Source organism: Labeo rohita, chromosome 22, assembly GCF_022985175.1.
Source record: "Labeo rohita strain BAU-BD-2019 chromosome 22, IGBB_LRoh.1.0, whole genome shotgun sequence".
NCBI lineage: Eukaryota > Metazoa > Chordata > Actinopteri > Cypriniformes > Cyprinidae > Labeo > Labeo rohita.
This window is the reverse complement of record NC_066890.1, coordinates 52,279,315-52,303,956: the sequence shown is the minus strand read 5'-3', so window position 1 is coordinate 52,303,956 and position 24,642 is coordinate 52,279,315. Positions and strand designations below refer to the sequence as shown.

Below are 24,642 nucleotides of genomic sequence, written 5' to 3'. Positions count from 1 at the left end.
TTCTGTATAGCCCTGTAAATTGTACTAATATCACATATCTAAAAAATGCCACAGTAAATGGGACGTCCCGTATAAAAACTGACCATTGTTTTTGTTTTGTTTTGTTTTGTTTTTGTTTTTTCCCCCCCCCATTTATTAGAAATGGAGTCTTTATACCCCTCTAAAGTGTAATAATGTCCTAATGGCACAATAAAATGGTTTCATATGAGGTGTGCATATAGAATGGAACGTCCCATAAACAAATTGACCATTGTTTTTTTCTGTGTATTAGAAAAGGGATAGGCAGCAGAGTGGATAGTCTCCCTATCATTTCACGTTATATACACCTTTTTGCAGTGAATGTTATATTATAAGACGGTGTAAGCACGACTAAACAAATAAAGAAGAGGTTACAATTAACCTGTCCACAATGAGTAACGCTAAACAGAAAAACACTGCATCGCAGTCTAAAAAGGCTAGCGCAGCTAGTAAACCAAGTTGCGGAGGGAATGGTCGATGATTCCTTATCAATGACACAACTTGTTTCTGAACTAACGAGAGGTCATAAAGGGGGACATGGCTGCCCTGATACTAAATTCAGTCAAACCTCTGCAAGATCGGTGGACGCCTTGCACGACACGGTAAATTCCTTCCAGAGTCGACTAACCTCAACAGAAGTCATCGTTGGTGAAAACACTATGATGGATGAATGTGGCCTGATAGATATATGGCGTACATTGCACCCCCTAGAGAAAGATTTCACATTTTTCTCAAATCCACATCAGTCATACTCTAGGATTGACTATATTTTAACAACTGGTGAGTCAGGTTCAGTCAGCTTCAATCTGGAATATTGTTCTCTCAGATCATGCTCCAGTGGATGTAGTCATTACGACTGCAAACAATAGGAAAAATACAAGATGGCGCTTTAACAATTCTTTATTGTGAGACCTCAGGTTCCTTCATACAAACAGCAATGGATGACTATTGGTTATATAATGAGGGCTCTGTGTCTGATCCTGGTTTAACATGGGATGCTTTTAAGGCCTTCTTGAGGGGTAGGCTAATTCAACACTGTTCACTACGCAAACGTATGGAATGTGAAAAATTAGGTAAATTGGAAGAAACGATTAGGTCTTTGAAAAAAACAAAATTACAGTCATTCGGATCCTGTAACTTTTAATAAATTGAATAGTCTGAAATTGGAGCTGAATAATATTATACAGAAAAAAGCAGAATTTGCACTATTTTGCACAAAACAAAATTATTATGAAAAAGGTGAGAGAGCAGGTAAATATTTGGCACATAGAGTCAAACAGCTGAGCATGCAGAACCCTATTCCTTCTATCCTTGACGATAAAGACAAACTGATTACAGATGGAAAGGAAATTAATAAAGTTTTTACAAATTTCTATCAAGAGCTATACACATCACAAGGGGAAGTACCCACTGAAAAATATGACAGATTCTTCTCTTCCTAGATTCCATGTCTGTCTACATTTGATAGGGACTATCTAGAAAATGATATCACATTAGAGGAAATTAAGGATGCCATAAGTGATCTCAAACCCGGTCGTGCCCCAGGGGAAGATGGCTTTCCCTCTGACTTTTATAAAAAATTCTCTGAATTTCTGGCACCTAAATTGCTCTTTGTCTTTCAGAATGCACTGATAACTGGTAAACTTCCGGAAAGTATGAGAACCAGCATAATCACTCTAATTCACAAGAAAGGAAAAGACCCACTACACTGCGCAAATTATAGACCCATCTCACTCTGCAATGTAGATGGGAAAATTTTGGCCAAAGTACTCACAAAGAGATTAGAAAACGTATTACCTATATATAACTTATTATTATACATACAGACCAAGTTGGGTTTATTAGGGCTAGGTCTTCAGCAGATAACATGCAAAGACTATTACATCTCATGTGGAACTCAAGAAGTGTCGCAGACCCTGTCATGGCCTTCTCCCTGGACACTGAGAAGGCCTTTGACAGGGTTGAATGGGGTTTCTTATTTTAGACCCTTAGAAGATTTGGCTTTGGGTCAATTTTTATTAAATGGGTTAAATTACTATACACTGAACCCCAAGCATCAGTGTTATGTAATTGCATAGTGTCATCGGGATTTAAATTACATAGGGGCACAAAACAGGGGTGCCCCCTTTCACCCCTTATTTTTGCGTTAGTCTTAGAGCCATTAGCTATAGCTATACGTAGCAATCCAAATATTAAAGGTGTTATGGCCGGTCAGCAGGAGCATTAACTATTTATTTATGCTGACGATATTTTACTTATTTCTAGCAATCCACAAATAACAGTACCCACAATGTGCTCTTTAATTGATGACTTCTCTCAAATATCAGGATATAAAATTAATTGGAGTAAATCAGAAGTAATGCCTCTGTCTAAAAACCATAATAATATGTTAGAAGTGAAATGGCCATTTAAATGGGTGCCATCTGGGTTAGTGTATTTAGGAGTCAAACTTGTACCTGGACTAGAAAAAATTATGCAGGTTAACTTACAACCAGTTATCCAAGAGATCCAAAATTTGTTACAGAATTGGAGCAAACTTACAATGTCTATCTTGGGCCGGATTAATCTTGTCAAATTGTATTCTGCTAAAAGTTCGTGTGGGCTCTCTCTGTCCAGAGTTGACTGGTATCATTGGTCATTTTCACTTTCGCAGTGGTCTAAAATCAATATGGCACCTAACGTAGCCCCTAGGTGGGTTCATATTGAAAAGGAATTGTTGGCCCCTTTTCCAGTAGAGGCTTTCTTGACACAACTCGCTCGACCAGTACCTGACCAGAATCCTGTTCTTAGATTTGTTAGAGAAAGTTGGAAATTGTATCACCAAAACTTCAAACAAACCCCGTGGTTGACAACTAGAGCCTCGATCTGGTATAATACTAAATTTAAAATAGATAGGAAGCCTTTCTGCTGGACACAGTGGGCCAATAAAGGAATATGTTTCTTGGATAACCTTTATGAAGGAGAACATGTGGTCTCATTTAATCATTTGAAACAAAAGTATAACCTGCCGAATAATGACTTTTGGAAATACCTGCAATTAAGACATTGTCTCCTTGCAACCATTAAAAATGACCCTGACCCACCAACGGATATACAGCACATCTTTACCACATTTAGTCATAAAAGAGGTTGCTCAGTTTTCTATGCCTTAATCAGAGATGTTAATGCACCTAATTTAAGTGGACTTGAATTGGCATGGGAAAGAGATCTGGGGGAAACAATCAAGGATGAAATCTGGAAGCAGGTTGTATCCAAACAAAGATTGAACCACAATTGTAAAAAGGTCTAGATTATTATTATTATTATTATTATTATTATTATTATTATTATTATTATGTACTTTTCTTCCATTATCATGTTCAGCTATCATGTTTCTGTCACATATCATCCCTAGTTGTTTGTCACACAATTTTGCCTTTATATTATTTATTAGATTATCTAAAATACGACAACTAATATTATGATCAGCGTCCAAAATTACTGTCTCAATTTGTAAACACTTGAATTTGGAGTCAGATTTAAACGAGGAAGGAGTCAGAATTAAAATAGAAATCAAAGTTTTAATAAATCCAGTCATCTTTTACAGAGGCACCAGAAAAGACATACATGCAGAACACCTCCACCCAGGCTGCTGGACCTTACATTAATTATATATGAAAAAAAAGCAAATACAATGGTTACAGTGTCTGTGGTGTTAACACTGCTGTGGTGTCTACAATCATACAAAATCAAAACTGTTAAGAGTCAAAGTAATACTATGCTAAACAGATTAACTGGTATAAAGTGTTACATTATTCAAATAAGTGTTTGACAACATGTTCATCTAAAACCAAGGAAGCTTTTTTACATGCAAGTTTAACAACTCAACACACAGATTCATTTCTCATTTTCACTGGACAGATTTCAGAGGCTCATAAAGCAGAAACATGTTTGTGTTGTGTTGATGTTTTAAGAGTGTTTGACACTGGTGGGCAGGTCTTATGTTATTAAAGTGAACTCGTCTCCTCCTGATCATCTGCTACATCCTCATCCTCTTCATTCAACAGTGGCATCACTACAGTCGCTAATTCATTCACTTGCTTTTCTGTGGAATCTGTCAGAAAACACAGAGACAATAAATAATTAAAAACAGAGCAGATGCACTATTGTGGATTTTTTTCTATATGAGATGCAAACTACTAACAAAAACTAATGTCAAGCATTTACAAAATCATTTAACAAATTGTCAGCAGCACATTTGGTTCATTTGACAGGTTCAATCTAGTTTGAAAAATGAAACGAATGAAAAACACATTATGTATGTAAAAGTGATGCATTTATGAAAATATGCAAACTAAAATTAAGACTTCTACATCTTGAAACTTTGTAGCATTAACAGCATTTCTCTCAGGACAGTCACTCTTTTAATTTACTGACAGTCATTTGTTTGAAATCTGAATGAATAAACTGCATGAGGCCAATTCACACAAATCATGATATTGTTGTAAAGTTAAAGATATTCAGTGCAAACAACAGAATCTCACTATTCTTTTCCTTCCTCAATGATTTCTCCCTCACGTCACCTGAAACAGCAGTACCTAGAAACAGAAAAATTAGATTATAACAAGTCAGTTAATTTTAATTAAGGATGTTTGTGTGTGTTTGTTTGTGTGTGTATGTATGTATATATATCTCCTACACATGTACATGCAGTAGTGGTTCTGGCATATTTGGTGCTCTAGGCAGGTGGACATTGAATCAGTTGGGTACAGTGCTTTTTACAGAGGAATCCCGGTTCTGTATGAACTTCCTAGACAGGCGTAGGTGGGTCTGGTGTCTTTCTGGGGAGAGAAATTTGCCGCAAAAAGTTGTACAGCATGACCGTATTGGCGGATCATCATTCATGGATTGGGGAGGCATCTTCATGGGTGGAAGGGCAGAGCTTGTCATCATTGAAAATGGCAGCCTGACAGGCCAAAGGTATAGGGATGAAATCCTGAGACCAGTTGTGCAGTGGTATGCTGGTGCAATGCGGCCAGATTTCGTGCTTATGGACGACAACGCCGGCCCACATCGAGCAAGAATTGTAACGGAATTCTTGGAGGAGGAGGGCATCTCAAGAATGGACTTAAACCCCCTTGAACACATTTGGGAGCAGCTACAGTCAAGAGTGCAAGCACGCCAGGTCCCTCCAGGAACCTGTGTGGATTTGCGAACGGCAAGCCATCCCTTAACAGAACATCCAAAACCTCATCTCAAGCATGCATAGGCGATGTGAGGCTGTGATCCGTGTCAGAGGCCATAACACTGACTACTGACTGGTTGTCTCGGCGCATTACGTTTGTTGTTTCTTGTTCATGACTTGTTTGTTGCATTTGTTAAACCATTCAATTCATGTTTGTTTTACAGTATGCACTCAATAACATATTGTTTTTTTTTTTAACCGAAAAGCTTTCTTTCCTGTTTTGAGTCCTACTTCAAGCTCTGACACTCCACACAGAGTGACTACAGTACAGTACAGTAAAAAAAACGTACATTTAACAAACTTAAAACGCTGTAACCTCAAACTGTAAAAAATAGTGTCCGTGACGTCACCCATAGGTTTCCGTCGGCATCTTGGAATCGCGTCACTGCACGTCACTCCCGTTTAATCGAAACTGGGCAAAGAAGCAGGATGTGGGTGGAGCTGGTTGCTGAAACCATGGGTGGAAGGACATTGAAGCCCGCCTAGTGCGACGGTGGTGGCAGCAGCGGCAATCTACCTGTCACTCAAGTGGCCACGCCCTAAATTATGCAGAACTTTAAGGCTAAATATAATTTAAACAGATGAGTTATTTAAAAAAAATCCACCCCCTTCACAGTTGACATGAAGGGCACAATTAGCTATATAGACCAAAACCACTTTTTGTACTAGGCTGTAAAGATTTTTTTCTGCTTTAAAGGGGTCATTGGATGCCAAGTTCAGATTACAGAAAATGTTTTTGAGCCCATTCAGCTATGAAAAATAGCATTTTTAACATATGATTTAAAGTTTATTTTAATAAATATCAAAAATGTAAAAGGTGTGCATCATACTTGACACCTACATGAACATTTTATAGTTGTTTTTGTGGCTGTAAGTCATTTTACTCAAATGCTATTGAGCTTTAAATTATGATAAAATGTTGTTTTTGAGCCCATTCGGTTATGAAAAATAGCATTTTTATCACATGATTTACAGTATATTTTAATTACTATCAAAAATGTAAAAGGTGTGCATTATAGCTGACACCTACGTGAACATTTTATAGTTGTTTTTGTGGCTGTAAGTCATTTTACTCAAATGCTATTGAGCTTTAAATTATGATAAAATGTTGCTTTTGAGCCCATTTGGTTATGAAAAATAGCATTTTTAACATATGATTTACAGTATATTTTAACTAAATTTGCGAATATCCCATGTCCAACATCAAGGCACACGTGACGCTCACGGTTATTTTTGGCTTCTGTGTCTCATTATATATATATATATATCTGTGCATATGGCGACATAAATGCATGAACTTAATCTCCAGAACTGCTGTGAGAGTCACTTCATTTAAATTTTACCGTTTCCCCCCCACTAATAAAAAGCATTTTCCCAAAATTCAGGATATGGGGGCAGAAAATGTGTATTTATATAATTTAATGTAGGACATGAATGCGTTTAACCTGCAGTTACAAATGTTGTAATATTTTAATCCTAAAACGTTAAATGCTGATATTTGAATTTATTAAAAATCACCTAAACCAGTAGGTGTAAGTAAGTCACAGTTAATAAGTGAGTCAATGCAATTGAACCGAATCATTTAAATGGCTGATTAATTCAGGAACAAAACACAGTCATGTTGTTTAGAGACGCAAAACAGTGCTGTGGCTGTGTTTGCAATAATTTTTTGTTGGCGAAATAGAGCAAAAATAGGGAATATGGTTTCTAAAACGTAAGTCTCTTAATGTTAACTTCTAGTTTATTGAACTGTTGTATAAAATCTTCGTGTGATATTGATTAACTATATTAAACTGGGTAAATACATCTAAATGCCAGTTCAGATGCAGCGTCTGTTTCCCCTCTACACTGTAAAAAAACAATTTGTTGAGTCAACTTAAAATAATTTGTAACCTGGCTACCTTAAAATTTTTAGTTCAGTCAACTCAAAAACAGTTTATTCAACTTGAAATGTTAAATTATACTGAGTGACAACTTATTTGAGGAATCAACTTAAAATTTTAAGGCAGCTGGGTTACTTACCCATATGTAAAGTTTAGCAAACACAAATATCTAAGTTGTTACTGAGTATAACTTAACATTTCAAGTTGACTAAACTTATTTTAGTTAACTGAACTTAAAATTTTAAGGCAGCAGGGTAACAAATTATTTTAAGCTGACTCAACAAATTTTTATTTTTTTATTTTTTACAGTGTATACTGAAAAGATGAATGTTGAGGATGATGATTTTATTTGTGATAACAGCCTGAAATGTCTTATTATTCTAAGTGACTTTATTAATTAAATATAAGAATTTGACACAAAACAATGCACACTTTCAGAAAAAAGAATGGCTTTATAAAGGTTAAAAAAATGCCCACAAAAGGTAAAAATCACTTTAAACTTGTTTGAAAAAGTTAACTTCCACCACACAAAATATTAATTACATTATTATTATTATTATTATTATTATTATTATTAATAAATGATTATATATAAGGTTTATTGATTTAATTTATTTAATTAATTAATTTTTAAAGGGGGGTGTTAAGTGATGCATCCAATGAACATGGCCGTTTATGACCACTCTTTATCCATATTAAACACTTAAGCTAAACGTTTTCAAATTTACGGCATACACCACAGTCTCAATTCTCACAGCATCCTAAACACATTTTTTTTTTTTTTTTTATATTTATATTTTTATTGTCTGGCTTTTGGGGATTTTGGTATGAAGTTAAAGGGTAGGATCATATTTTTTTGGTAGTATATATATTGTGAATGTATAATTAGTATCATTTGTTGTTTTTTTGTGTCATCTGATAGAGCATGTGGACCCGGAAGTCACGGAGGTGAGGCTTGACATCAGACTTAACAAGCAAATATTTGAGGCCTGTGCAGAGCTCTAACCTAGACAGCTGCTTATATTGCCTATGCCAGGATCTGCCACTTTACCAATAATGCGACATTAATAACTATAATATTTTAGAACAAAATACATTTTAAAATACATTCAATATTTATAAATACAGGTAAAGTATTTATACTTAATCGGTGTATTAATTTCCTGCTCTGCATTAAATAATTTTGAACCAATTGGATAAATTGAGGAAAATGCATAATGAATGTGAAAATACATTTACAAACTATAATATGCACCTTTGCCTATTAAAAATTCAGTTCAGTGTAAAACTGTTCATTCAGTGCATCATCACTCTTACACTTTTGTTCATTTTACAAAATAAACTGAAAGACAGTTACTTACATTGTAACGAAACCCTAAATTTCTTGTATAAATACTCTCTGCTGCTGCTGATGATCTGTAGTTCATAGAGTCCAGTGTGTTCAGATGAGATGTTTGTGATGGTCAGTGATCCAGTCGTCTTGTCCAGCTTCAGTCTATCTTTAAATCTCTCATTAGCATCATCATATGTCTCTACAGTCCCTCTGCTGATTTGAGCAATAAGATTGTCTTCATCTCCAAACGTCCACAGGATCTGATCATCTCTCTGTATTTCAGTATCAGGGTTTAGAGTGACAGAATCTCTCTCACTGAGTAATTTCTTCTCCACTTTATCTGTTACAGCAGCACATAGAAACAGAAAAGCAAAGACAAATTTGTCTTTAGATCAAGTGTGTTGATGTGAACATCAGAGTTTGAAAGGACTACATCATGATCATTCAGATCCTTTTTTATCAGTCTGAAATAAAGACTGTTTGCTGTTTTCTTAAACAGAAACTTAATATTACTGTGCATTCACTTCAGATTTGATAACTCAAAGACAAAACTACAAAGCTCTGATATATATATACACTACCGTTCAAAAGTTTGGGGTCAGTACATTTTTATTGTTTTTTTTTTTTTATTTTTTTAAGAAATTAATACTTTTATTCACCAAGGATGTATTAAGTTAATAATTAATAGTTTATTAAAGTTAATAATAAATAATTTACATTGTTATAAAATATTTATATTTAGAATAAACACTGTACTTTTTAAACTTGTTATTCATGAAAGAATCCTGAAAAAAAAATTACAGGTTCCAAAAAATATTTGGCAGCACAACTGTTGATATTATCCAACATTGATCATTCTAATAATAAATCTGCATATTAGAATGATTTCTGAAGGATCATGTGACACTTAAGACTGGAGAAACAGCTGATAAAAATTCAGCTTTTCATCACAGGAATAAATTCTATTTTAAAGTATGTTAAAATAAATATTACGTTTTTTTTTTTTTTTTTTTTTTTATATTTTTAATCAAATAAATGCAGCCTTGATGAGCATAAGAGACTTCTTTAAAGACTATTACAAGTCTTACTGACCCCAAACTTTTGAACGGTAGTGTAAATATATATATATATATATATATATATAAATATAAACAAACGTAAGGAAGTACCTTTTGGTACAGCAGCAGAACAGTGTTTATTTCACAATGTAATTCAAAGAGAGATTTAAAACTTGATTCATACATTTCTAAAACATGAAATGATCTACAGATCAAACTCTGAATGAACATTAAGCAGTTTGAGCTGAATTACATGCAGAAGAACAAAATTATGGAGCAAAACTGCCAATGAAGATCTGTGATCATTATTATACTGACTTGAGCTACTCACCTTTGACAGTGACAATAAATGCCTGGTCTAAAACTCCACTGCTGGATATGATCTGTAGTTTATAGAGTCCAGAGTGTGCAGTTCTGGTGTTTCTGATGGTCAGAGATCCAGTCGTCTCGTCCAGCTCCAGTCTGTCTTTGAATATCCCACCGGCAACATGAGCATATGTAGAGATCTCTCCGGTCTCTCTTTTGAACATGGCTATGCCAGTCAGCAGCTTTTCATCTCCAAACAGCCACAGTATCAAATCATCTTTGTTTATTTCAGCAGCAGGCTTTAGAGTGACAGATTCTCCCTCCATCACTTCTATCTTCCTGTCTTCATGTGTGAGAACAGTGCACAGAAAGACAGAAATACACAGATGCCATTAGATCAAGTATGTGTGCATGTGAACAACAGAGTTTGAAATGACTCCACACAGATCATACAGATGCTGTTTTATCAGTGCTGATCTTTATACTGTTGCGTGAAAAGTTTGGGCTGAAAATGAAATTCTGTATAAAAACATTGTTAAATACAGCATGATCATTCTATGCACAGGAAATGCACCAGAAAACTAGCACAGGTCTTGAGCTCTGGCTCTTCAATAACACTTTGTATACATTTTTATGCTGTGATTTCATTTTTGGGGGCTTTTGTCATTTTGTCACAATATGTGGTTTTATGACAATATAGGCCAATGGAGTGATTTTTTTTAAAGTTTATAATAACCAAAGACAGAAACACACTGAAGACTGAAATGATCTGAAGAAACTCTGAAGGGACTCTAAAGATTAAGCAGTTGAATTCACTTTAAAAAAAAAAAAAAAAAAAAATGAATGAATGAGGAAGAATGTGATCATTATTACATTGACTGGAGTGACTCACTTTCAACAAAAATGTAGAATCTTTTGTATATGGTTTTTCTGTCTCTTCTGATCTTCAGAGTGTAGAATCCAGTGTGTGCAGCTGTGAACGTTGTGATGGTCAGTGAGCCTGTCTCCTTGTCCAGCTCCAGTCTGTCTCTGAATCTCCAATCAGGACCATCATATTTAGTCTCTCTGGTTTTGATTTCAGCTATGACAGTCTGTTGCTCTTCATCGTCAAACAGCCACTGTATCTCATCATTTGTCTGCATTTTAATATCAGAGTATAGAGTGACAGATTCTCCCTCCATCACTGATCTCATCCAATCTTCATGTGTGAAAACAGTGCATAGAAAGACAGAAATACACAGATGCCATTAGATCAAGTATGTGTGCATATGAACATCAGAGTTTTAAATTTCTACACTCAGATCATGCAGATTCTGTTTTATCAGTGATGATCTTTACACTGCTGTGTGAAAAGTTTGAGCTAAAAATGAAATTCTGTATAAAACATTAAATGCATCTCTCACTGACATTATTCTCTAGTGTTAGAGATGATCGTTCTATGCACAGGAAATGCATCAGATAACTAGCACAGGTCTTGAGCTCTGGTCTTCCATAAACACTGTGTAGAAACTTTTATGCTGTAATTTCATTTTTGGCAGCTTTGTCACTATATGTGGTTATATGACAATATAGACAAATGACAAAGATTTTTTAAATGTAAATAATTTATAATAACCAAAGACAGAAACACACTAAAGACTGAATGATCTGAGAAACTCTGAAAGGAGTCTAAAGATTAAGCAGTTTGAGTTGAATTCACTTCAGAAAAAAATGAATGAATGATGGAGAATGTGATCATTATTACACTGACTGGAGTGACTCACCATTGACAGAAACTTGGAATTTTTTGTTTAAGGTTTCTCTGCCTCTTCTGATCTTCAGAGTATAAAGTCCAGTGTATAGAGTGTTGATGAACTTGATGGTCAGTGATCCAGTCGTCTCGTCCAGCTTGAGTCTGTTCTTGAATATCCTATCAGGACCATCATATGTCTTCATCTCTCCAGTCTCTTTTTTGATTTCTGCTATGAGAGTGTCTTCAGCTCCAAACAGCCACTGTATCTCATCACCTGTCTGTATTTCAGTATCAGGGTTTAGAGTGATTTTATCTCCTGGAGGCACTGACCCTGACAGCAGCACACAGAAATAGAGAAATGAGGAGATGATTATTGAGTTTGCATGAACATGTCATTATGATTTAAGGACTAAGAGGATACTGTGTGATTCTTCATAGGTGCTTCTAATAATCACTTCATCTTCTGGATGACTTTAACTAAACATCTGTAACAATTTGCAAAAATGTTGCTTGTGTTAACATTTTCCACTGAAAATATAGGTTTTACTTGTTTTTAAACTGTTCTTACAGGTAAATACTAATATGCATCTTTTATATTATCATATAACCAAATAAAACATTTTGTTGTTTACTCGCCCTCATTCGTCTAATGAATGAGCAGATTTTGAAGAATCATCATGCAGCTCTTTTCCATGTAATGACAGCTTATAATGGCTTTCAAAAAGTTGCCTCCACAAATGACATTAAAGGGCAGTAAGTCTTATGATCTCATACAACAGCTTTTATGTGCAGTTTAAGTGTTTGTTTGCTGAAACTCTTTGCTATAATTCACAAATATTATCTTCCATACTCAAACACGTGTCGAGTTCACCTATGAAACATTCAGTCAGCTAACTCCCTCTTTCATGTTTGTAGCTCAAATATCTTTTGTGTTGCATTTCAGAGCTTTAGTGAACAGGAAGATGATCAGTGAATAATTACTCAAATTTCAATCTGTTCACACACAACATCACAGGACTTGAAAAAACTTTGAATACAGTAAATGAGTCATGTGATACATGATAATAACAAATAATAGTCAAAACTGTCTGACAGACATGATCAGTAAAACTACTGTTGTATAGAAAAGAACTTCATGTTTATCAAAATATCTTATTTTGTATTTAATTAAAAAGCCATTTGCAATGACATAAATGTAGGTAAATAATGAATTTATATTTTAGAATAAACTATTCCTTCAAAGGATTAAACAAACAACACTAATTGACCAGACATGTTCAGATATATTTGCTAAATTATAAACATGTGTGTCATTGACAGTAGAAGTAAAAACACTCTCTCCATATCGTTTTCTTGGTTTTCAGTGTAGAGTTTCTGTATTAATAGTCTATTATGTTAAAATGAACAAGCAATGAAGCTACACACAAAGACACAAATGTAGCGTACAACATGTTTAGCGTGTCACACAAGCTTAATTTTCAATATGGGCCAACAATCAGAAGCAAGGATTGTCTACTGGAGAGAGGATATGATGCTACTGGTGAGTGAATAGTTGACACAGTGAATCTGATTTGTATAGAAATTTATATTAGTAAACTTCTCTTTGTAGTTTCCTTCAAGCAGAAGGATCACAGCAATCAACAATTAATTAGCAGTGCTCAGTAAATTTGAACAACCGTCACAAACTATTCTGTTGTCTCTTATAAGACCAAGAAATCAAGTTCAACAGGTTTCACACTCTTCACACAATGTAACAAAAATAAAGTACATTCTCAAAAAAAAAAAAAAAAAAAGCAAACAAACAAACAAACAAACAAACAATACTGTGTCTGTTTCTCTCAAATCAATTCACAACAGCAAACTCTTCATTTACTTTACATTCAATAACCCAATTAAACAACAACAAAAAAAGTAATTGGATGTTCACTCTAACTCAGAAAGCAGAAAATAAATGTAGATAACACTTCTACTTTCAAAACTGAAAAGTATATTCAACCATGTAAGTTGAAAACGCAAGAATAAATCAAATGATTCAATTGAACACAGTTTATGAATCAAACGACTCAATTGATCAAAGTTCGTGATCAAATGATTCAGTTCAGAAAGATGAAATCTCTCCGTTTCAAAAGCAAAAATCAAACCAGTCTGAAGTATCCGAGTATTCCGTGTGCAAAAGAATGAGAAAGATTGGAATTCTCCTACCAGTTGATGGATTCAAAAGCAAAGGTCTGTGGGCAGCTAAATGTTGCTTTTAGATAAATTGCTCAAAGGGGTTTGACCAACCAGTTGGACAGAGGTGATTTATATGTAATCATCATCAAAGCACCCAATTTCTAATGGTCATTCGATTAACACTGCTAAATTATTAAACTAGGAATTAATTAAAGATCCATCTTTGATTGTACATACATAAAAGAGATAAAGTAGTGAAACGAAGTACAATTACCAGTGTAAAACAAAAATACAATGAAAAAAAATCTGTTTTGAGATGCTTTTTTTAAGTGCATAATGATAACTATTGAAAAACGTTTAATCCACACTTTGAGAGAAAGGAGAGAAGTGCACGCAATCTCTCTGGGCGAGAGCAGCGCGAATCTGAGAGCGTGCGTCTGTTTTTTTCGGAACACTAGTGTGTCGAAAACTCAAACCCTGTGTCGACATTAGGTGTCGATCTACCCATCCCTACTCTAAGGGATGTCTGCTACTGTAGTGAGAGGAGTGATTTGATTAATCTTTTGTCCTTCTGGAACTTTCGCCTTTTTCTTTTCTTCTTAGCTTTCTTCAACTTTTCTTACATTTTGAATCATTCTTAATCTTTTTCCTAGTAGCCTAGGTTACCCGGGTTACACAAACACAAACAAATGTGTGAGGTGCTATGAAAGACTCAGGTGACCCAGAAAAAACTCAAAAGACCAAAGGACAGCAGGACTATGCTTTTAGCCCGATTTCTGCTAAATATCTCAACCTACAATAGAAGGACAAAACTACATGAACAGACACAATCTAGAGATCTTAAACAGATCTTAAATTCAGTTATATTAATGTAATTAGTATATTAATGTAATTCAGCTCAATACTAGACAATCACACACTTCATTAATTATTGCATCAGATACAAGCAGAACTTATGGTTAAAGTAGAAATGTTGAATGAAAAATCATACTACACATTTAAACTCTACTGAACCACAATAAAGTTCAATGTTTTTTTTCTCTTGCTGTATCAGCTGGTGTACTTACACGTTTGACTTGGTAGTTCAGTCTTGATCTTGCGGCGATAGTAAAAAACACCACCAGCTGCAGCCATCAGCAGAACAACAACAACAAATGACAATCCCTGCTACAGCACCTGGCGACACACCTGGATCTGAAACATCTAAGATGAGAGACATTAGTGTCAACGTGTGTCTGATCTATAACAAGCACTACAAACATCAGCACTGTATAACCTGAGTGAAAATCTGATACTATAACAGGCCCGGCTCCAGAAATGAGATGAAGGGTGGGCCAAGTGATATTTGAGGTTGGCCCGGGGTTGGGGGGCGGTGGGGTACTGGTAAATACATACATTATTTTAATACATAGATATTATGATAAAAGCACATTAGCACAATAGTTTATAGTGCCTCAAAATAGCACAGCTGAGTACACTAGATGTTCTTAAGATTATTTTACTAAAGAATAATTTTTAGTATATTAAGTACAAAATTAGTGTGTGAAAATAAAGCACTATACATTATGGAACTTTTTTTTTTTTTACGTAAAAAGTGGTTATATAAAACATACATTTACTTAAGTTTTTCCAGACACTAAAACGTATGATGCTGACGTATTCAAAGCATCTAAATGTACAAATACGTATGTAATGACGACACCTAAAAACGAATCCTTATGAGTATTAAAATATTCATTCAGTATTCATTTCATTATTATTGCTGTTTTTAGTTGTCATATCAATGGCCTTATGTTTTCAGTTGTATTATTAAATTGTTTAATCGTTTACTCAATATGAAATGATAACATTCTGTTCTGTTCTGTCTGATTTCTGCTGCCAGCTCGTTTCCAAGATGCATGATGTTAAACAAGACTACACTTTAAACCCTTAAAATAAATAACATTTCTGCAATCGTAGGAAATGGTAATTTCCCTGCATATTTTGGTCAGTTACGTTTTATATCCTTTTATATTAGCTATAAAATTGGTAGGTTTGGGGGTAGGCTAAGGGGGCTAAAAATCTAAATCACTCATTGATTAAATAGAAAAAAAAAAAGGGAGTAAGGAGACGTGACTGAAAGACCATGCTTGAGGATTTGCTGCTTAATGCTCAATGACAAACATCCTTTACACAGAGTGCGCTTTAATCACGAAAGCAAAAGTGAAAGTAAACAGAGCAAAAGCAATTTCAATACCCTGCGTATTGATAGCACGAAAACTATATACAATATTAAAATGTTTTGGGGTGTGAGCGGTTAGAAAAAAAAAGACAAATTAAAATCTAGCAAACTGAATATCGCTCCAATTTAGTGTGGGGCCAGGGTGGGCCAAGCTTCTGATTGGGTGGGAGCCGGGCCTGTACTATAATGATAAAGACAGTCAGTCATTAGTGTGATCTGATCTTTAACAAACACTACGAATAACTATCTGAGTATCTAAATATTTAATGGGCTATCTAAATAGTTTTGAAAGAATAATGTGACTCACCAGAGACAGTAACAATGAATCTTTTGAGTAAGATGCTTCTGTCACTGATGATTTTTAGTCTAAAGTCTCCAGCATGTTGAGTTTCGAGGTCTGTGATGGTCAGAGATCCAGTCTTACTGTCCAGCTCCAGTTTGCCTCTGAATCTCCCATCATCACCATCGTAGTATGATGTACGATTGTCTTCTGTATCACCTTTAGCAATGAGAGATCCTTCAGCTCCAAATCTCCACAGTATTAGATCATGTTTCTTTTGTTTAGTTTCAGTGTTTAGAGTTTTAGAATTTCCTTTCATGGCTGACAATACCTTTATTTCATCTTTATCCTCAATAGACTTGAGTGGAGAGTCTAAAAAAAAGTTACATTCATGTCTAAAATTATTACAATTCTGTTAACAAAAACAAAGGCAGCAAAAGTTTATGAATAAAATGTTGAATTTACCTTTCACAATAACTTTGAATGTCTTGGATATGGTCCCTGCGCTGCTGGTACTCTCTACGTTATATTCACCCGAGTGTTTGATTCTGATGTTCCAGATGGTGAGAAATCCAGTTTGATCCAGATTAAGTCTGTCACGAAACATCATCATCAATTTATCATCACTGTATTCAACTTTACCAGTTCCTTTATTGATTTTTGCTATTTGAGTTCCATTAATTTTCCACTCTATTAGACCATCCTTCTGCATTTCAGTAAAATTAGTCTGTAGAGTAAGAGAATCTCCCTCTATTGCTGTGTTTACTCCATCTGGATCAACACCAAACACACCTGCAGAACAAACAGAAACAGTCAGAGATGCACTTTTTTTCATTCAACAAATGCTTTGCCATTTATAAAAATGTCTTACAAATTAGGACATACTATATAAACAATTCCTAGAAAAAGTACAGTGGTTAACAGGGTAATAGTTGGAGTGTCTACTTAAACTAAGTGCAAATAGCCTGCTTTGTTTGCAGAGGCTATTTGCATTAACCCCACCCACCAACGTGCAATTGGGCTAGTCAACACTACAAAAGACATTTATTTAACAACAGCTCCAGTGGCGTAGATGGTGAAGTGCATGCACAGTCATTTTGACACGATTGACTCGGGTTCAAATCCACCTTTTGCAAAACTGTTCTTCTCCCTTTTCAGATCTCATATCACATTGGATATACATTTATTTTCAATAATAATTAAAAAGTTGAAAAAGTATTGGGTAGGGTTAGGGTAGGTGTAGAGAGGGTTATTGTCCCATTCATTAGGTAGCATCTATTTAATAAACTAAATTTAATTTCAAATTTACATTCAGTATGTTATTATTTTATACTGTTTTGTAATACTAGTATAGTACTACAATACTGATGTGCAGATATTTGAAGTATAAATAGCCGAAAATCTTGCCATTTTAACTTAGTGTAAATAGAATCTTTAGTTATTTGCACTTAGTTAATAGCATATCACTAAAAATACTATTTTCACTTAGTGCAAATAGAATCCAATGTTATGTGCACTTAGTGTAAATAGCATCTACCGCTAAGAAAATACTATTTACACTTATTGGTAAATAGCATATATTCTTAAGTTAAATATGCTATTTTCACTTAAGTATAAATAACATCCAATTGCCATTTACGCTTGACTATTTTTTAATCTATTTGTTTACATATTGATAGTTTATTGGATGACTGACTTAATGTTTTTTCAAATGATTTATTGATTTTGTGGGGATTTTTTAATTTCTCAAATGATTTCTGAGTGTCACATTCACCCATATTTACGTAATGTGCATCCCAGGTAATACATGATCAGATTTTCCTTGAAATTAACATAAGCTACTTGTAGCATCTCGACCCATTAGACACACAGTTATTTGTTACTTTTAACAAATAATCTTTAAAACCAACAAGCCAGTTATATGTTGGAGTTGTGGAGACAACCCCCGAAAGGAACTAACACTCCAAAAGGACTCAGTTGCCAGGGTGACCATCTGATAACATGGGTTTTATTTCTCAAAAGAAATGCAAGCAGAGCAACACTCACTACATTTACCCATAGTAAAGACACAATGCCCATAAAAATGGACTCTCCCCTTTTCTTTCACGGACAAATCTTTCTTTGACCTTCCTATCGCACATAGCCCCACGTCATTGTGTATAGTATTACTGCCTTTTATTTTGTGTTTTTCATTGTTTATTGTTGTATGCATTTGTTATGATAGATAACTAGTCATATAACCCACCTATGCCATGTTTGGTGTCTTTGAATTCGTATTTTGATGATCTAAAAGATGGTGTATATTATATGTTGATACTTATACAACATATTAGTGTTTTAAGAATCCTTAGTTAGGTCTTAGGTTTTGCAACAACACCCAATCAAATTACATATGCAAAATACCATGCTCACAGACAAAGAGTCGTAAACTTTCCCTTCAAAAGTGAAAATGGAGGTGTAGCCTCCAGAGACCTTAAAGGTTTCACACGAGTGATCCCCCATCCTCTTCTGCAAAATCTTCCGATTGACTCATGGGGAGCCTGAGCCAGCGTGGGGTGTGCCTGGCAGGCCCCAACATATACAGCTGTGGCTCTTGACCACAAAGTCAGACTAAAACACTGGAGTTCATCTTCACTCAACCCTGGAATTAATTCTCATGGAAATGTCCTCAAACAGACATTTCTCTCTCTTGTCCATGCTTTTAGTTTCTTCACTTATCTCGCATGAGTGACCCAAGGAGTCACTCTGCGGTTCTTTTAGAGCCTAAGAAGATGGGTAGGATGAGCTAGAACTCTCCGGGACCCCCTAAGCTTGCCCCAGGCCTTGCAGCCTTGTCTTTCCATTCACCAAAGACCTCATAATTTCTCAGTTCTTTGCTCTTCTTCACTTTCCACCTGGGAAGAAACTCCCAATCACAACAGAGTCAAATTAAAATCTTTGGAGTTCATCACTTTTTGGACCTGGAAGAACGTGATCGCAAATTCCAAAACCACCACTGCTCCAAACCATCAAGACTCTTACCCGAGACTGCATTTGGACACTCGTTCAATGACCAAGGCAATGCAAGTATTGTACATTTAACTAAACAAAAGTTTTAGTATAAGCTGTAGACAACGCTGATGGTATCACTCAGGTGGTTAACTGACTCTTTTCATAGCTACGTTTTCTTGTGAAGATGAAATTATACTGAATGTTCGCTGGACGAACAGATTAGTTGATGGAAATTGAATTCTGCTACAGTTACTACTGGCAACTGATATAAATAACTGTAAATAATCATAATTAATTGTAATTACTTATAAACATTACCCTTTTGAGCTAATTCACTACATATTTTAGATAAAAGCTTCTGCGACATTCAAAAAGTATACTGCAAAGTCTTTCTTCCCCAAAGCATTATATTACTTCTTAATGGTAATGTCAAAGTAGTAACTAAATCAGCATACTATAATCTCAAAACATTGCAAGGATTAGATGATTTGTTTCCAGTCAAGATTTGGAGAGACTCGTTCATGCTTTTATCACCTGCAGGGTGGACTATTGTTGTAGGAGCCAAAATGTTCAATGAAGGTAATGTTTTATTCTCATTTTGACCACTGAGTGGCGCTGTGAGATTTACTGTTATTGAACTACATATAGGTAGCCTTCCTACTGTGGTAGGTAGGCGTTTTGACCCGGAAGGGCAAAAGGTTTTTGAACGCAACAGTGCGAAGCTGATGGGATTGTGAAACTTTCCTTGAATGTAAGTCTTTGTTTTGGACATTTTGGATTTTGGTGTTTTGTGGAGCCAATAAATGTCTACAATGACCAACTGAACTTCCTGTCAGTGACTCGTTCCTTATGGACAGATTCAACGAGGAAGCAACGTAACACCACAGTAAGAAAGCGCGTCAGCCTAATTAATCCGGGATCAAACGACTCAGTAGCTTCAAGTATTAGATTTAGCTCCTACAATTGTAATGGTTTCCTCACTGGCCTTCCCAGGACAACCATTTGACAACTGAAGCTCATCCAGAACGATGCTGCCAGGATTCTGACTAGAACCAGAAAGCCTGAGCATATCACACCAGTCCTCCGATCTTTACACTGGTTTCCAGTTACATTAAGGATTGATTTTAAAGTACTATTACTCATTTATAAATCTACCAATGTCCTATAAGAATACTGCAGATATTCTTACTCTCACATAAACCTAAGAGACCATTTAGATCATTAGGATCAAGTCAGTTAGACATACCAAGGGTTTACTCAAAACTAGCTATTATGCCACCCGCAGCTGGAACCAGCTTCCAGATGAGATCAGATGTGTTAAAATAGTAGCCACATTTAAATCCAGGTTCAAAAACAACTGATTAGCTGTGCATTTACTAAATAAGCATTGTGCTACGTCCAAACTGGTTGCACTGTATTTTATGCATCTTCATTTTTTTAATCCTTAACTGTTATAATTCATTTTAAATAAGCTTTAAAATCATTTTTAAAATGTTTGTTCTCTACTTTTATTAATGTGATTACTTTTAGGATTATTTTATGTTAAAAACTCTTGTTGTGAGTTTTTATGTAAAGCACTTTGAATTACCATTGTGTATGAAATGTGCTATATAAATACACTTGCCTTGATGCTCCCAGGATATAAGGCACCAATATGGAGAATTTAATTAATATGTTTTGAAAGAATGTGTGCATTATGTGAAAATGGTGTCAAAATAAAAGTCTAATACAGCTTTAAATCTTTTTTTTTTTTCATACATTAGAATGTGTCCTGTTTAACTTTACATTTTTCTAAAAAAGGAAAATATAATAACTATTGAGCATTTTTTACATTGACTTACAAAATACACCCACTAAAATGTCATTCAGTGTAACAATATTTATGTACCAGAAAATCTTAAGCAGATTTTAAACATGAATCATTTGATGACATATTAAACTACACTATTTAAGCATCACAGTGCAGCCCTCAAATATCAACTGTAATTTTAAGTCATTTTAAAAACAATACAATTTCGTATGATCATCTTTTTTTGTATTTTAATAAGCAGAGGTCAAAATAAGAATAAGAATATTGTTTCATTTTTACATAAGTATTTGTTATGCTCAATGACCATTATTTGTTACTCTGAATGATGATTTGTCAAAAAGAGAGATAATATTGCCATTGTTCCCATAACTGAAATGTGTGTAGTATTATTCCGTGTCATTAAATTAGTTTTAATAATATTCCTAAGTAAATGACAGCAGAAGCAGATGCTGAAATATAAAGTTTTGGAATATTGTTGGAATCTCTTTTTATATTGTTGGAATTTTTTTTTTTTTTTTTTTTTTTTTTTTTTACAGCTGATGAGTGATAAAAGCACTGGCAGCCAATCAGTCTCACTTCCACTTTAAAGAGCTCGAGCATTTAAAACAGCATATGATAAATCTGCAGCACATGCTTAGAACGAACAGTGCTATCGTTCATTGGTATGGAGGCTGCATAGTTACTGCTATAGTTATCTTTATAGTTATTGTTCTCAACGTGAATGGGCTACTGGGACTGTGTTTACTTTATTAGCCTTTTGGCTTTTTACAGTGCCTAGCAATGTCCTCTTTTCATGGGTGTCTAAAATTAATCAATAACATAAATGAATCAATACAAAAATGCATTCAAATATTAATATTTGTTATGTTTAACACACATTTGTCAATGCTAAACATTCTTAATTTACCTGTGATTGAAAAAAAAGATGGTTATTTATCCTGTCATTCAGTGTAATGGAGAACACTGTGGTGTCCTGATTTTGCTGAGTTAGATGTGTTCCTCCATACCAATAACACATAGTCCTTTTAATATAACAGGCAAAACTTACTTGAAAAGACAACAAGTTTATATTTTAACTTGGTATTTTACATGTTTATTTAAAGATGTAATGGTAAAATCAAAATCCATACCATTACACTAAATACTGAATATTATTATTATTATTTTTTTTTACTTTGGAACAAAGTATATATATATATATATATATATATATATATATATATATATATATATATATATATATATATATATACATACGTTTTTAAACTTGATTTGGACACCAAAATCGTGACATCTCGTCTTTAACTTACTATGGAAACTCTGGGGGAAAGTGAAACCAAAAGTATGCCTGCATTAAAGAACAGCAGAATTCAAACACTTACCGTCCGTAAGGAAAATGAATAAAAAAAATAAAAACATGTTCATCATATTGTAAAGTTCATATCGCAAGAGTTAAATAATTGTGCCAAAAATTCCTTCGTTGTGTCTTCTAACGTTTGACGCTTCCGCTCCGCACCGCACCCTTGCGGGCTGAAAACGACAACTTCTTCTTCTTGGTTTTTAACGGCGGCTGGCAACCAACGTAAATAGGTGCCACCTTGTGCTCCGGAGTGTGGAACAGAGCTTTATATTTTAGCACTCAATCCCGTCTCTCTAATAAAATCAATAAAATAGGTCTTTACTATCTATTTAACGTGACCAATTTATTAAATCCTTAAAATTTAAATCCTGGATTCCATTCTTTCTTATTTCTTCTAATAATTATCCTCTTTCTATTTCATACTACATTCCAGGAATACATGAGGTATTGATTTTTCAACATTACAGTGTTCACATAACCCATTTGGATGTTTTCCTATTTTTTTTAAGTGTGCTATTTAAATTTGAGTGCCCTAACAATATTCTTTTAAAGATAACCTTTTCCTTCCTTGACTTATATACTTTATATTTTGATTTACTTTGTTTATTAAACTGTAAAGGAATCTACCCTTTTCCCCATTGTTCCACTTAACCTGCATTCTTTAATCACTTCACTCCAAATTAAAACCTTAATCTCTGATTTACTTAATGGAACTTGTAGCTCTGTTGTTTCTTTCTGTAAAGCTTGCTTTGCTAATTTATCCACTTCTTCATTTGCCCTTATTCCTATGTGTGCTGGAACCCATATAAAACTGATTGATGTATTATTTTGACCAATTCTTGAATGTATTTGTAGGATATTAAAGCGAATATCTTGGTGACTAGATTTAAAAAAAAAAAAAAAAAAAAAAAAAAAACTCAAAGTCTTTAAAACTGAAACTGAGTCAAAGCATATTCACTATAAAAAAACTCCTGTAAATTTACAAGGAAATTTAATAGTAAAATGCTGTTTTCATATAATAACCATAAGTTACTGTACTTTGCGATGCATTGTGGGATATGTTGACCAGCAACAGGCACTGTTGTTTAACAGCATAACATATTTTCCCTTGTACATGTGCAGAGACAGTAGACATTTTGGTTTATCTGCACGAGGTCATTTGAGAGCTCTGCCTTTTGCTTTATTTCTAAAGTACTTATTACTTTTAAAAAATAATGTTTAAACATCCAATTAAGCTTTTTGGATTTAAATTGGATTCTGACCATGTTTTAATCAGCAAGTTACCACAGGAGTGTCAGCCCTTTGTACAGACTGGCATCATATAACACACAGCTGGTAAGAAACTTTTTTTCCCCCTCAAACCCGCACGTCTTAAACTTCATCTGAGTAAAAAAAAAAATGACTGTGGAATGGTGTTTTGTTGGTTTGTGGTTACAATTTTATCTGCTGCTGTTATTTGCAACTAGGGGTGCTCCGATTGATAGGGTAGCAATCATTATCGGCCGATAATCCCTTGGGGATGTTTGAACAGCGGTCTCTAAAAAGGCCGATCTCATAAATCGATCTAAACATGATGACGCGTCTGCCATGAGAGGTTTGCCACGATTTTGAACTTCCAAAATGTAGTTTAAATGATGCGCATCCACGATTCTACGAATTAGTGATGGGTCATTCTTAAACGATTTGCATGACCTTTCGACATGATTCAGTAGTACGTAGCATCGTGGACGTGCATCCCAGAGCCTGTGCTACATGAGCTTGTTTTAGTTGAGCTCTCAATTAAAAATATTTATATTTAACAATGTTTTGAACTAAAAAAATATTATTTGAAAAATAAAACAAAAAATTGTAAACTGAATTGAACGACAAATTATTAATTGGATGAGGAACTGCTTGAAAAACTTTTTTCAGTGCATTAAGTAATCATCTATACTGTTTAAAATGAAAAATAAATAACATTTCAATGTCCATCATGGCACCAAATCAATAAACAATATATTGTACTGTGCAAAAGTCTTAGGCCACTAGTATTTTCATCAGCTAAAAAATGGTTTAAAGTCAGTTAAACTCAGTCTTTTGCTGTAGTGTATCAGTAGGAAATATCAGTTTACATTTCTAAACATTCATTTTGCCATTAATTGTAATAATCCAGTGAGATTTTTGTATGGAGCACAGGCTGTTGTCAGACTCCTTGTGCAAACAGAGATCTGATCCCTCCATCATTCAATCCAGTCTGTCTTAAGAAACAGAAAAA

The 24,642-nt window shown here is 34.5% G+C and overlaps 2 protein-coding genes across 3 annotated transcripts; both read right to left on the bottom strand.

Moving 5' to 3' along the window:
- Positions 1–3,603: 3,603 nt before the first annotated feature.
- Positions 3,604–10,277, bottom strand: LOC127154106 (uncharacterized). Its single transcript, XM_051095510.1, has 4 exons — positions 9,848–10,277; positions 8,487–8,798; positions 4,542–4,595; positions 3,604–4,111 (listed from the first exon to the last, which is right to left on the bottom strand). Exons 1-4 carry the CDS (start codon positions 10,146–10,148, stop codon positions 4,005–4,007), a joined length of 774 nt encoding a protein of 257 aa, XP_050951467.1. The 5' UTR covers positions 10,149–10,277; the 3' UTR covers positions 3,604–4,004.
- A 383-nt stretch (positions 10,278–10,660) lies between these two features.
- Positions 10,661–22,555, bottom strand: LOC127154103 (uncharacterized). 2 transcript variants are annotated; one of them, XM_051095508.1, is made up of 7 exons: positions 22,411–22,555; positions 16,693–17,019; positions 16,559–16,599; positions 16,255–16,446; positions 14,794–14,929; positions 11,586–11,885; positions 10,661–11,020 (listed from the first exon to the last, which is right to left on the bottom strand). In XM_051095508.1, exons 5-7 carry the CDS (start codon positions 14,858–14,860, stop codon positions 10,692–10,694), a joined length of 696 nt encoding a protein of 231 aa, XP_050951465.1. In that variant the 5' UTR covers positions 14,861–14,929; positions 16,255–16,446; positions 16,559–16,599; positions 16,693–17,019; positions 22,411–22,555; the 3' UTR covers positions 10,661–10,691. The 2 variants fall into 2 exon arrangements, with proteins under 2 accessions (XP_050951465.1, XP_050951464.1); XM_051095507.1 differs by having other exon boundaries at positions 16,255–16,599.
- Between the last annotated feature and the right edge of the window lie 2,087 nt (positions 22,556–24,642).

What these genes read in the sequence shown, in the direction of transcription:
- LOC127154106 (XM_051095510.1), bottom strand. Translation starts at nt 10,148, where the DNA reads ATGGAGGGAGAATCTGTCACTCTAAAGCCTGCTGCTGAAATAAACAAA. An exon ending in ATTTATTGTCACTGTCAAAG is followed by an intron (nt 8,799 to 9,847) that starts GTGAGTAGCTCA and finishes CTGCTGTAACAG; the next exon opens with ATAAAGTGGAGAAGAAATTA. An exon ending in ATTTAGGGTTTCGTTACAAT is followed by an intron (nt 4,596 to 8,486) that starts GTAAGTAACTGT and finishes TTCTGTTTCTAG; the next exon opens with GTACTGCTGTTTCAGGTGAC.
- LOC127154103 (XM_051095507.1), bottom strand. Translation starts at nt 22,456, where the DNA reads ATGATGAACATGTTTTTATTTTTTTTATTCATTTTCCTTACGGACG. An exon ending in ATTCAAAGTTATTGTGAAAG is followed by an intron (nt 16,600 to 16,692) that starts GTAAATTCAACA and finishes ACTTTTTTTTAG; the next exon opens with ACTCTCCACTCAAGTCTATT. An exon ending in ATTCATTGTTACTGTCTCTG is followed by an intron (nt 14,930 to 16,254) that starts GTGAGTCACATT and finishes CTCTCATCTTAG; the next exon opens with ATGTTTCAGATCCAGGTGTG.